Genomic DNA, 14,712 nt, shown 5'->3' with positions numbered 1-14,712 from the left:
CATTGTGGGCGATTATTTAGTGGCATCGACGACACCAACATCGGACTAATATATCACAAATAAACACAAAACTCCAAAATGACAAATTATTCAAACACAATAACAACAACAACAAAAACATGCAACTTCTCACACACACACACACAAATCGAAAATGCCCATCCACCATGTTATGGAAAATTAAATTTGAATTTGAAAATAATTGAATGATTTAAAAAGTTAAGTTGTATGATGAATTCTTGTGAAACAAAAATTCAATGGATTAGAAAGAGTAAAAAGGAAAATGTTCAAAATCAAATACGATAAAAATGGAATTTACAGTGTTTCGCACAATCAAAATAGTTCTTCATAAAGCTTAGTTCTTCTTTCTTCGAAGAAAAATACGTAACTTTCAAATAGATACAAAAGAAATACATACACATTAAAACCGTTCAAACATTAAGCCGGAATACGTAAAAACTTCACAGAATCGATTCATGCCTCATCACATGTCACTTATATCTTGTTTTCAGAAGACTTCGGAACTTTTCTTTAATTAAATAACTATATTTTGTTTCATAAGTATTAAGAAAAGAAATCTGTTTTGTTAAACGTCATTTATTTGTAATTTTACAACAACAAAAACGAATTCGATAAAATGAAAAAAAAAAAAAAAAAATGACGAGAAAAAGGAAATGTAATTTTTTTAATTGATTCGAACGTGTTACTTATAACCTAAATATAATTTTCAATTAATTCCTTCTACTTTTATTTCATAACCATCGCACCAATAAATATACTTTGTTATTTTGCTAAAAATTGATAGCAAACATCAGACATGTATTGTTTTATTTCGAGCGCGAATTCATTTTTCTTTCAAGCTTAACGTAAACGCCATTCGATTTGTTAAATAAAATGAAACAAAAACAATCACGATAAAAAAGTGACAATGGTCAAAAACTGGTGGATTCGCGAAATTCTGCTGTAGAATTTATATGAATGCAACATGTGTACGCACTTTAATATGTAGATGTTGAATTCAACACTTATAAAAGGGTCGGTTGGGTGTGATGGGAATAAAGAGTATATTTTCATTATTATTATTTTTTTTCCAGCGGGTGGCAAAATTCAAATACCATATATAGAAGGTATTCATTCATATGTCAAATGAGTTTCATTATTAAAACATCTATTGTTAATCTCTGCGCCTGTTCCAAGAATATTTGAAATAAAAATATACTCTTTCTGAACATCTGCTCATCTCATTTGCAACAAAAGCTCTTTTATCTCTGGCATTCGTATTGGTGTCTCGAGAAAAAGTAGATGAAAAAATTTAATTACAAAAAAAATGTATGTCTTCGTTTTATTTTTAACATAATTTCAGGTCACTTTAATTCCAACCTATTTCATTCACATCAATAAGTTCGTGTGTAATCAGATTGAAGTCTGTGCGTTTGCACTTCAAATTTGTATATTCAAGCAGACAAAATAAAAATCACGATGAAATTCAGTTGCAGCAATCATGAATTCATTTTTTTTTGTGCGTGCGTGTGCGTAAAAATGAATCGAAAGTTTGGAATTTTTTTTTCTGCCAGTATATATGTGTATTATTATTTTTTTCAAAGAGAAATGAGTGAAATGAAGCATTCGGATGCGATGTGTAGTGGTTGTGTATGCGGATAAAAAAAAAAAATAATTTGGTGCATTCGCCAAACACTCACGTACACAATCATATCAAACACACATAGAGAACAAAAAAAAAAGTGCACGCGCGCAAATAAATAAATATATAAATTTTAATTACGTGCTTTAATGTCAACCAATTTGCCATGCCAATTAATTAACCATAATATTTATGTGATTGTTGTTATTATTGCATATGGACTTTTACCACAACGCCGTTTGTCTTTTTTGTTATCGCCTTTTTCACACACACATAGACACACTCACAACCTTTTCATTTATCGTCTCTACTTGCATCCGATAAATGGTATTTGTACAATGCTACTTGTTTTTTATGCCAGTTTAATCGTTTAAATCGCTTTCAGTTCATATTAAATTTTTAAATAACGAAACGAGAACAAATGCATAATTTGTGAGCGAAAACAGTTAAAATAGCAACAAAAACAACAGCAATCAAAGACACACAAACATAAAACGCTTGCAGTGAAATGGCATCTCGTTGTGCGAATGAGTGATGTAAAAAAAGGCCGTGAAAAAATAAATAAACTAAATGCGAATAAATATATAAAGTAAATAGGCTATTATTGTGTACGCAATGCATATGTTTTGTGAAAAGTGCGTTGCACATAAAAATGTGCTTGGTCTTTTGATAGGTACGATGATGATGACGAACGAAAAACTTTCTCGCTGTCGTTTCGCCTTTCATTGCATATACACATTTTTTGGACGCATGCAGTGTTTATATATTTCTTTCAGCTGCAATCGCACAGTATATGAAGTAAACGACAAAGATTTTTGCTCAATTCTTCGTTACCAATAATAATTTATCTCTATTATTATTTATGGAAAATTTAATGCATAAAATGTGTGTGTATTTCATAATTATTCAACATTAAGAACCAATTCATAAAATCATAATAGATAGATCTGCATCAATACACAATTTATGTTCGTAAATGCTTAACACGCAAAACACAACCATATTCATTCACTTTATGTCATTCACTTTGATGCCCATCTCTATATCTGGTTCCTGATTTTGCCTATACTCTTTAATTAGGGTTAACGCTTTGTGGATTTAGTAGAAATATCGGTATCGGGCGTCGAACAACATGCACAACAGCATCAGCAGTATCTCATCTACCATTATCCTTGATTGCTGCCTTAACACGCTCAACAAATATTCGTTCACACGTAGTCGGACATTTTAACGTTTAAAATTCACAATTGAAATCCCCCAGCGAACGCAAAAAAAAAAAGAGAATTAAATTGATAATAATGAAAATACATGCCGATGGTGCGTTGCCACAAGTCACATAGGGAGAAAATTCAATAAAAAAAAATTAATTAACAAACACAATTAAAAATGGTCAAAATTTACCAAGTCATATTTGATTCGTTGTGGTGGGAAAAATGTCTCTTAGTGTGTGTGTCCGTACAAATAATAGTGCCACAAAATAAAGGCAATTTTTTCACCGCAACGTTTATCATTCATGTTGTTTGTCATTCATATTTCTGCCTCAAAACATTTGAAATTCACATGAGCAACAAAAATAAAAACAGAAACAGTCACAACGATACAAAATTAAGTGCAACACCCAAGGTGTCATATGCCAAAACATTCATTTGTTTTGCGAATTTAAAAAAAAGCACACATAATCTATGAAAATGTAACATTTATATTATAAGCAATGACATCTAAATGTTAATTCCAGGGATTGTTCCACGTTGAATTGATCTGGCTAACTGAGATTATTATCTCATATAAATATCAATCTAAAATCATCACGTATCGTAAATTGAGCTCATTCTCATTTCCGTCATGTACGTAGTTTGACAGTCTACAATCAAAGACATCTGTACAACGTAATCGATATAGCTACAACAATATTTGTTGCATCTTTAATATATAATTATATGTATCTGGAGGAACAACGAATTCAAATTTATTGCAAAGAATATACGGTCGCATTTTGTAATGAAGATGCATTTCCAGATGTACAAAATTTGAGCTCCGTTCTCCATGGTATAATTACAACGCGAAACAGTTCCTGGTTGATTACAAAAGCGGCATATTTATAAAGAGCTTGTGAATAAAAACCACAGCCATGGTTAAGATAAAATCAAAATATCGCAAAAAGAGAGTAGCCAACTTTGAATTTAAATACAGAAAGTCATTAATTTTAGCACTTTGATTGTCACAATCATTAAGAATTCTTGCATTTCACCTTTGAATCGTTGTGGTGAAACGCCGAAACCCTTATTTTGTTGGAATTAATGGTGCTTAGTAACAAAAAAACAATGGTCATATACTATTTGCCAACGAAATAAGAGCTCTTTTATAATGCAACGATTTATATGATACCATACAAATAAATATAGCCAAGAACGAAAATAGGAAAATTGTCAAGTGTTGTATGTAGCAAACTATTTAGTAAAAAAAACTTATGTGTATTACTACCAAGGGGATGTAGCACTAGACTAATGGGTGAAATGCAAACTTAATGCCAATAATACACATTAAAATAACACACGTTCAAAACTAGAAACGGTAAAAAGATTTGGTCAGGAACTTAACCGAATAGCCAATGTCTCCCGACTCAAACTCCGGCTCAAACCAAAGTATTTTCTCGGAATTTTCTTCTCGTATTTTTTCATGCAAAAACAAATAAATTATTTTAAAAACAACTTGATTCGTCCAAAATGCAACGCATTAAATGGCAAAAAATATCAATAGTTTGCATTAAATTCATTATGTCTAGTCCTGTTTTTGATTCTAACTTTCAATGCAAGAAAAAGATGTTAGCAATGTTTAGTACGGTATATGAGGATAGACTACGTAAGGTATATTGTATTAGGTAAAACATCTAATCTATTTCATGTGACAGGTATAACTTTCTCTCTATCTATTAACTAGTATATAGAAGCGTCTATTCACACTTTCACTAAATGTAAATGTGTGTTCTATTAAATATCCTTCCCTCGTATCTAATTTCCAAAATAGAAATTAGCGTAGCGTCACACGAATACAATATTAAATGGCACCACAGCCAATTATTCAAACCGACAACAAAATATGAATAAACGAGAACAACGACAACAATAGACACACACACAAATCATAAAGAAATCTAATCAAAAACATGTAAGCAAATTAACCTTCAGCACATACATTTAATGGCTCTTTGTCAATTATGTGACTTCTGTTTGAACACAGTTTTGAAATCCAATGTATTTAACTATCCACAACAACACTCTCGTCAGGTGCACACATAATAATAATATCTATATATATTATATCAAAAAAAAAATGTTAAGTAATTTAATGAAATAAAACATAGACAATTTATTTACAAGAATAAGACGACAAAAACAAAACAAAAATTCATGTGAACAGTTACTATTGCAGTTTCAAAAACAACTATAAAATGAGATCGAGAGCAATGTTCCTATTTCTTTCAATCTGGTAATTCTGTAATAAGAACAGTATTGGAAAAGGTTTTAAAAGTTTTGTATTTACTACATTGTTTCTGCTAATTGACATGCACTGATCCAATTTAATTAGGCAGTGTTTTGACTGAATGAAGCTACAAAAATACATATGTATTTCCACTCCGCTCCGCTTTGCTCCAATGCACAAAATCTTCGATACATATACATGTATAGAACATATAAACACAAAATGAGATCGAACACACCGAATGGAACTAATCAAAGACCACCGTAATGTCGTTGCTTACGACGGAACATCCATTTAAATGTATGAATCGAACACAATTCCAAAAAAAAAAAACAAGGGAAGTAAATTCACAATTAAACTTTTGTCGCTTCTAAAAAAACGAGTATTTTAAACCAAAAAAATTACACAATTTATATATTCTCATTCTGAGCAACATGTTTCGCCCGTTTATTTTAATATCGTGTATAGAATATTTAGATATTCAAACCATATATATATTTATCAAATCGAATTAGTGCTAATCGAGTAATTTTACGACCGAATTTTTAATTATAAATAAAGTATCATATATAAGAAGACATATGGACCATAGTATACTTCAGTCGTTCAAAAATTTCTACCTTTGCATACGTCAAAATTTATACACTATTTATTATGCAACACTGTATGGGCTGTCGTACGCAATCTATAAGCGTTTACGTGATAAATAGTGTATAAGTTGAAAATCATGTTAAGATAGAACTTTACGGATAACTTGTTTAATTTAGACTCACAACTCCATATATTCATATTTCACTAGACCATTTTTCCAGAGATCGCTCTCATTAGAATAGTGTTTATAGCCGATAAAATATAGTGTTCTTTTTATTCAAGATCAAATTATTCTCAAACACAATACACATATGGTATATATCTTTAGTAAATATATATTAATCATTTCTTGCATGAGATTTTACTCATTTTATACTTCCGTATAATCCAAATGCAATTGAAATAAATATTTATTGGTTCCGATAAAACATCTTGGAAATGAATAAAATCTCTTTTAGATTAATTTTTAATTAACAGAAATTAGTTAGCCGTCAATCACAAATGATATGGGGTATCTGTATTAAAAGTTATTTCAGTGAGAAATGAAAAGTTGATAGAACCTGTTGAGAAATTAGATAGTGCCGCAGCTTTGACAAAAAATCGAGTGTTCATTTTTCTACTTTACACAGAGATGTTATAGGTACTGCGGAGGTGTGAGCACTTTTGTAAGTGCTACTCTTTCTTGTATTCAGGTGCAGCACTTGAAGAATTCTATGAAATAAGTGCTCGTACATCTTCGGTGCCAATAACAACTCTGGTGCCAAAGAGAAAATTACTCTTAAATTAATGTTTAAAAAATTGAAGAGAAAAGTTTAAAAAGACATTTTTGCAATTTTATTCAATTGATTTTAGAGTGATTTCTCTTTATTTAGATGAAAAATTTCAATTATGTGTTGAAAGAAAATGTGTTGTGTTCTTTGAAAAGAAAAAAAATTCGAAGAAAATGTTAAGTATTAATTGAAAAAATGTCGCTTTAAAAACCACATTCCAAGTGCTCGTTTAAGTGATGGCAGTCAAAAATGTATCAGTTGCAAGCCATGTACACCACATTCATGTCACATAAGACACAATATAAAATACAACAATTTGACGCTGACAGATTGGGCATTATTTCAGTACGAAGCCAATAGTAGTTTCATGCATCACATTTCAAGACTTCATAGCCAACGCATAAGCAAAACTGAATGAAGGGAAAATCATATGAAACTGTTGCATATATATATTTATGAAAAATTATTGAATCTACAACAACAATATGAATATTTATAAGTTTATAGTGAAGATTTGCGTTTGGTGCTTTTGTTTTCATATTTATTTGCGTTCTTTTCTTAAATCATCTTTGGCTTTATTGAGTGCTATTGACTTTTTTCAACTCGTCTCGTCATCCGCAATGGCTTGGTGTTATTATTATGGTTTCAATGTGACAAGCAAAGTACATTTGCCTTTGTTATTTGCAAACTGAATTGGTGGAATGAGGAAGAAGCAAGTATACATACACATTTGCTTTCATGTTCATTCAGTCTATTGACTTGGTTACGTCGTCATCGACTAGAATCGGTCGATGACAGCAAATGATTTAAAGAAGACAAGAAGACACACAAAATTCTAATAACGATAGTGTTTTGTATAGAGACAGAGAGAGAGAGTAGTGGCACTGTTCACTGAAATCGAAATATTATATTTGCAATCGAAAGATGTCACATGCTTTGTTGATTCCACTCAATGTCTTAATTGCTTGCATGAGTGCGTTTAATGTAATTCGTAGTGCATTTTCTGTTGATTTCAAAGTACATTGGATTTTTGAATCCAAGTTAACTCGATTATTTCTATGTAATTTCAACGTTCAAATGTCATGGATTCACATTAAACGCGAAACTCTTTTAACACGAACATGTTATATTCCAATCAAATTGTGGAAGTGTCTTTCAGAGTATACTCATGCTGGGTTGCATATGCAGTTTACACAAATCATGCCCCGTGAAATATCATACACGCTGTGTGATCTTTCGCTTGATTTGAACAATTTATATGTAAAATATGAAAACGCACTTGTTTCTTTCTCAAACTACCGAACAGAGCGTTCGGCCTCATTCGAAGGTATGATATATTCGTAGATAAAAGTAGAAAATTATCGGTTTCACAAGGCATACCATTTTCGATTTATGCTTAAGTGTATAAGAACAGAGAAAAATGTGGCCAACAACATGCACCCACAACAGCGAACACCGAAAAATACCGAAATGAAATTTTCATTTTTACTCCACTTTATAAATTTCATCATTCAATGGTGAATAATGTATTCTGTCTCAGTGGTTCTTGCGCAAACATTGTACATATCGCATTTATACATCGATAAATTTATTGGGAACATATAGAAAAACGATCGGTGTACATTTTTTCGATTTTCAAACGGAGTTTCATTTCATTCTTTCTCTCTCTTTCTCTCTCTTTCTCTCAATTTCTCACTATGTGTGTGTGTCTCATCGCGGCAAGAAGGCATTCCCGAACATTGGCATTTATGTACTTGAAATTATTTTGGCCATGATGACGACTTAACGTTACTCAAACATAAGTGAACTCTCGCACTCTCATTTTTCTTTCCTTTTCGGGGCTGATGGTGGCTATGTGCGCCCGCGAATTTATTCTGTTCGCATTTTTTTTTATATGTTTCCGTAATATGGTCGGAGCATAATACACGACAAACAGTAAAGAGGAAATGAAAGAAAATTTCTCGTTCACATTAGATTGAACAGGCAAATATAATACCCAAAGTGAAATGCTAAAATAAAAATAAATTTCTCGGATGGAGAACAAAAATAAGAAAGAAAAAAAAAATATATATGAAAGAAGTGACGTAAAGAAGAGAGGGAGAAATCCAGTGCAAAAACAAAAATGAAAACGATGAAAAAGCAGGGAAAAAGAACAACAATAATACTTACATCAATAGCAGAGGTTTCGGTAGCACCACCGACAATCGGAAAAGTAAGCAGGAGCAGCAAGATGCTCGATAAAAACGCTCAAAAACTTTCACGGCGCCACAAGTCTTTATCAATTTCTTCTCATATATAAATATATATTTTAACAGCACAAACATATAATCTTGTCGATGAAAATGAAAGAAGAGGGATAAGAAATCCGGGTGCGCTGAGGGAGACAGTGCAATCGCACAAACTAACTGTTGTTCGCAACTTTATTTCACTCACTATGACCCCCCAACTCCCACCCCTCACTATCGCGTAACGGATAACATAGTTGGCGGCGCGCTTACTCAAGCGGTTCGGTCGATTGGTTTGGCCAACGACGTTTACCTTCAACACATTCTGAATAATATTCTGTCTCCACCATTTAGTTGACCATTTCTTAGTCTTTGTTTGATGTTTTTCTTTCGATTGGTTGTTGCACGCGTTTGTTTTTGCATTTTGTTGTTATTGGCTGTGTGTTGTCATCGACATTATTATCAACATTTATTCAACAATATGCTTGACTATGCATTATTCGAGCGATTTCAACACAACTTTTTCATTCATTCACAATATTTCCAACAAATTTATCTCGCGTCGGAGTGTTTGACAAGGAGGGAAGAAAGACAAAACGACAAAAAAAAAACGAAAACAAACTAAATAAATAAATAACGTCAACGAAGCAAAAGGAACAACTCATTTCCAACATTTCGCAGATTGTACTCAAAATTCAAATAACTTAACAACTACAAAATATGAATAAAAATAATAATAAACGGAGGATAAACAAGAATTATTATAGCATAGAATTTCAATAAATTCCGAAAAAGACCGTAATAATCCGATGAAGTAAAATGTTTGATTCCTCTTGAATTATTTTAAATAAGATGACGTTCTACAATCTATTTTAAATGAGCTTAAGCATATAATACGCGTGAAAAGCGCATATTCTTAACGCCAAATGTGGTGAATGCATTTTATGTAAGCATTACCGATTTGAAATAATATGCCTTCAAATATGAGCCGCTCTCTGTTCTCGTACGTTTGAGTTAAGATTTCTTGTTTGAAATCACATATTCTGTACCAATAAACATCACATAAAATTAACACATTTAAACCCGGAAAAAGGAAAAGTTTTTCGTTTAATACTTATCTGCTACACACATTTTACACACAGCCAATTAAAATTCTATTAATTTTCTGCTTATTAACGAAACGAATCTCTTAATACGATAAAATAAAAAAAAAACGATGGGGAAACCGCAAATAAATACGATCAAGTATATTTCCCAACACGAAAGTCTAATGAAATAAAAGCATAACGCTATTAAAACACACAGTTTTTCGCGCGTCGTGACGGCACTTGTCAGCACACACACAAACACTTTATTTTACAAAAATGTCTCCGGGGCTAATAAGTACATAATCATTAAAGTGAGCGAATTTTATATTTTTGCGTTAACAAAAATATGATTGAGTACGAATTTCGTAGTTCGAAAAAAACGGCAGCACATCAAATCATTATATTACACCAAAGTGCCCCGAAAATATAACAATAGATAATATCATCGAATATAGAAGCACAAATGTTGGTCTGTCGTTAAGTTCTGATCGTGTGCTTCGGTTCGCATTACCGCTTTTTTCTTCTTCTTCTTCCTCTATTTACATTATGATTCGAGGGCATAAGGTTAAGGGACTCGCAATGACTGTGGTTCGGAAGTAGTACAAGTACCAAAACTTGTTATTTTTCGAGCATAAGGAAACAAATTTCTTCGCTCGCTAATGACTTTTTGAATTAACACAAAACCAAAACGAATCGCAAATACAACCGTCCATCCGTCGTGCAATGTATTGCGTGATTATTATATTGTCGTAATTTATGGGCGCTAATGTCATTTAGTCTATCCATAAAGTGTATAGGTTCGTATAAAATGTGCGTGATTTCGTCTTGCGTCAAAAGCGCGCGCGGGGGGGTCAATAAGGGGATTTTTAGTTTTATGTTGATTTTATGATTTTTCTTTTTGTTTCATCATTTTAATTGGTTCGACCGTATACATATAATCATTTCCGATGATTTTTTCTTCTTGCCTCCTCAAACATTTAACCCCATAGCCAACGTCTATATCGTTCATTCTGTCTGTTTGCTTGCTTGGTCGCTTTCAATTAGGTTAATGTCTGCTAAATAAACTCATTTTTGGTTCGGAGAATGTGTGGTTGTGTTTAAGGTAAATTTATATGCGAACCGTATTAAATTCGGTATAAAATATCCTTTTTTAACGTTATCGCAGGATGATAATAATGAAACGAAGCCAGGCATAACGAAACCAATATATTTTCAACCAACGATCCCTGCACATTGCCAACTAGTTTTGCCGGATTATTATTCAAAACGAAATGACTTTATACGAATGAAGTAACCTTGACAATATATTTAAGCCAAAATTATATGAATATTACACATTTTCGGCTCGAACAAGCATCGATCTCGACTTTTCGTATCAATTTTCAGTCTACTGGAAATATTTTCGGAAATTTAAGTCAAATGATGATGTTTTTTTTAAAAAAAGGGTAATATAGAGAGAGTGGAGTTAGTTTGAAAGAAAGTACACATGGACTGTGATGTGATATGGTTGTCTTGCAAATGCGGAAACGAATTTACAGATTTGTATGGTGAAACTGTGCAAAGCTATTTGGTTCTTATCGCTTTCTGTCATACATTTAAGCACATAATATATGCGCCATGTGAATGGTCAAGCGATAGAGAGAATCATTTCCGATTTTTGAATGTATGCCATTATCATTTGGCCAATGGATGTGCACATTTACATTCAACCTTTTCATTTGCTTATATCCAAAAAAAAAATTGGAAAAAAAATTCTGAATTTTACGTAACAAACATACATAGATGTGAATAATTGTTGTTTGGTCAGCAATAAGTAAATATAATTTTAGATTTGGTAGACCCACATATGTTGGGCATTGATCGATTTGATGACGTCATCGGAGTTGGATTAAACTACGTAAATGAGCGTAATACAATGATTTCGGGTGCATGTTTGCATGTATATATTCTACACAGATTTTAATACATAAACCAATTCACAGAACTAAACCATTCTCGATTTGTTCTAAACGTATATGTATTCGTCGCTCAATGCTTCAATTTTATATAGAAAATCGATCGCTTTTCCTAGAGATTATATAACTCAAATTAAAATTTAAAAAAAACCCTACACAAATACTTACATTACACAGAACTTTTTTAAAAATAAATAAATCATTATCTCATTTTAATTTAACAAAAGTTCGTTGAATAGGATTACTGTAATAAATTTGTGTTCACTAACGAACTCGTTGTGCATTGCATACACTTTTTTTGTGCGTAAATTCATTAATTCATATTTCGTATTCATCATTTAGTTTCTGATGATTCATGTTAATTTTTTTTTTATTCGTTTTGAATTGTGCTTAACCATTCTTAACAAAAACAGAAAATAAACTGTTTTAACAATCAATTATTTTATGATATTTAATTGATTTTTATAATGTTTGAATCTGTTGTGCATTTTAGCAATCACAAACAATCTGATTAAATTTCGATGAGAAACGCAAAATCTCTGCCAAAATTGAGAATATACAAAAAAAAAAACACACATTCAATTAAAAATAAATGTGATTGTGTTGACGATTTACACAAATTGGCTGAAATATTCGTGTGACTGCGCAACAATTCATTCAAACTATACACATTTACCTGCCAAGATAACAATTATAGATTTTTAAAAAAATGCAACATATTTTGCTACCACAAAATTGGTTTTTGAGAAATGAAAAGAAAAAACTTCTCACATGATTCGAAATAAAATATTAAAATTTTGATTGAATTGGTGAATCTAATAAAAAAGAAGAAACCTCACCGGCCAAAATCATCAACATCAGTTAATCAAATTAATTCATTTAATGTATTTTTTACAGTTCATGACTTGACAAACGGCCAGCTAACACCAAACAACAATACACCACTCCTAACACAAGCACTTTCAGGTGAGGCCACATTTATGTTTAAGAAAAGCACAACCTCCCTCCCCACCCACACACACACACACACACTCACACACAAATACATCCATTGAATCGAATCATGCATTGATATCCCCCCGCTTGGGGATGGCATTTAAATCAAAATGAAAGCAAATTCGACTGAATATAATTTTTGTGTGTTTGACACTGCCTTTGCCACCAATTTGTTTTTATTTGTGTGTGTCGATTGATTGTGTATATGATTTGTTAATTTTGCAAATGCTTGAAAATCATTCCATAAACCAAACGCGTAAATCGTAGCGCATCAAAGCAAAATCAAAATCGAACAAAAAATATCGTGTATACCGTTGCCACTTTTTTTCTTATGTGAAAATCATTGCAAAAATTACACTTCTCACGCCGGTTCCGCGTTTCGTTGAGCCGATTGAATTTAATAAACAAAAGTCAGTTGAAATAAAATCAATTATTTTTCGATTATATCGTCACACATCGTATTTTGTATATTAATGTTTTTCAACTCAATTTTTTTTTTTTTCGTTTTTCTCTCGTATGAATATAGTCATGAATAATTATCAGGCGGCTGCTGCAGCAGCACAAGGTTTTGGACCACCAGCATCACCACATACAACTACAACAAGAGGCGGATTTCCAGCGACCAATTCACCAGGACCAACAATTGATATGTATAGTTCTAGTGCAGCCGATAGCGTAGGATATGTGCAAGCGGCGAGCCCCCAACCATCCGGCTTCCCAGCCATTGCAGTGAGTCGAGCACCATTGAATTACAGTCCTGTAAGTTCATTTTGATTACCTCTACACCCCCCCCCCTTCTCTCTCTCTCTGTCTCTCTCGATCTCGCTTCTCAATCATATTGTGCACTTATTTCTTTCTGTCCATTAAAATTGAAGCATTCAAGCGCGGGCGCTCGCTCAACGCGCCTATATTTACAAGCTTAGTTGCACCATTGAATGCAAATTGATGATTTCAAACGACACCCAAACAGATAATGATGAGATGAATATTACTTATACAATGGTTAATTTAACCGCTATCAGGATTACAATAATTCTGATTAAAATAGCCATTTCATTGTACAATATACTCATTTATAGATAAAACGCAGTGCAGTGGAAACACACACATGGCCAAAAAGTGAAAACACATACAAATAAAAATCTAAAAATAATTGCAACTGCATGCAAAATTAATTGTGCAATCGTTAGCGAATGTATTATTCAGATTCGGATTCGGATATAAATGCATTAACTGACACAATAGCGGTGCCGATTCGACGAGTCATTAAATATGCACACGTCAAAAGATATACACACGAATATACAGCGTCGATCATTCCAAATGCAAGCACGTCATTTCCGTCAATCATCTTTGGCTTGAATTATATTGGAAAATTATCAATTTTTTTTTCGGGCATGGACAAAAAGTATACCGTTTGTATTGTATTCAATATTCAATATTCGGGTTCATGTTCCATGTCATTTTTGTTCCCATTCGTTCTTTCATTTTGATCTGCAAATTTTGGTGTGCGTCAATTTTTATGCACTGCGAACACTGCAATTTTCAATTCAGGCCAATTTCATTATGACTCATATCAAATATTGATATATCACATGACACTTACATAACAAAGATCCAATTTCAAACATTTCAATTTGAAATTATCAACATTTTGTTGATGCTAATTAAACAAAGCACTAATTACTTCACACCGAATTCGAAAAAAAACAACAATTTCATATATATGCTTAATGAAAATTGATATTTAGAATATTTATTAATTTTGGGAGAATTTATTGGTTTTCTCTTTCTACCCCTCTCTCTTTCTATATATCTCTCTTTCGCTCATAATAAATCATAGCCATTTCAATTAGAATTAATATGACAATAATTAAATGTTGTTATAATGAACATCAAAACGATTGTTGAAAAAAAAAACTAAAGTTGTTAAAATGCGTCAAATGATTTAATTGAAAAAAATGA

General features: G+C 32.1%; 1 protein-coding gene across 1 annotated transcript in view; it reads left to right on the top strand.

The window, feature by feature from the left end:
- The window catches only part of LOC116347033 (RNA-binding protein Musashi homolog Rbp6), a 371,521-nt gene that overhangs the window by 339,880 nt on the left and 16,929 nt on the right, over window positions 1–14,712 (top strand). The window contains exons 12-13 of the mRNA XM_031777427.1: window positions 12,649–12,717; window positions 13,274–13,506. Of these exons, the coding sequence (XP_031633287.1) occupies window positions 12,649–12,717; window positions 13,274–13,506 (302 nt within the window). The remainder of the gene's footprint in view (window positions 1–12,648; window positions 12,718–13,273; window positions 13,507–14,712) is intronic.

The sequence above is a fragment of the Contarinia nasturtii genome, unplaced genomic scaffold (genome assembly GCF_009176525.2).
Source record: "Contarinia nasturtii isolate CC-2019 unplaced genomic scaffold, AAFC_CNas_1.1 Cnas_scaffold_1699, whole genome shotgun sequence".
NCBI lineage: Eukaryota > Metazoa > Arthropoda > Insecta > Diptera > Cecidomyiidae > Contarinia > Contarinia nasturtii.
Note: the sequence above shows the minus strand (reverse complement) of the source record. Positions and strands in the feature narration are given on the sequence as shown.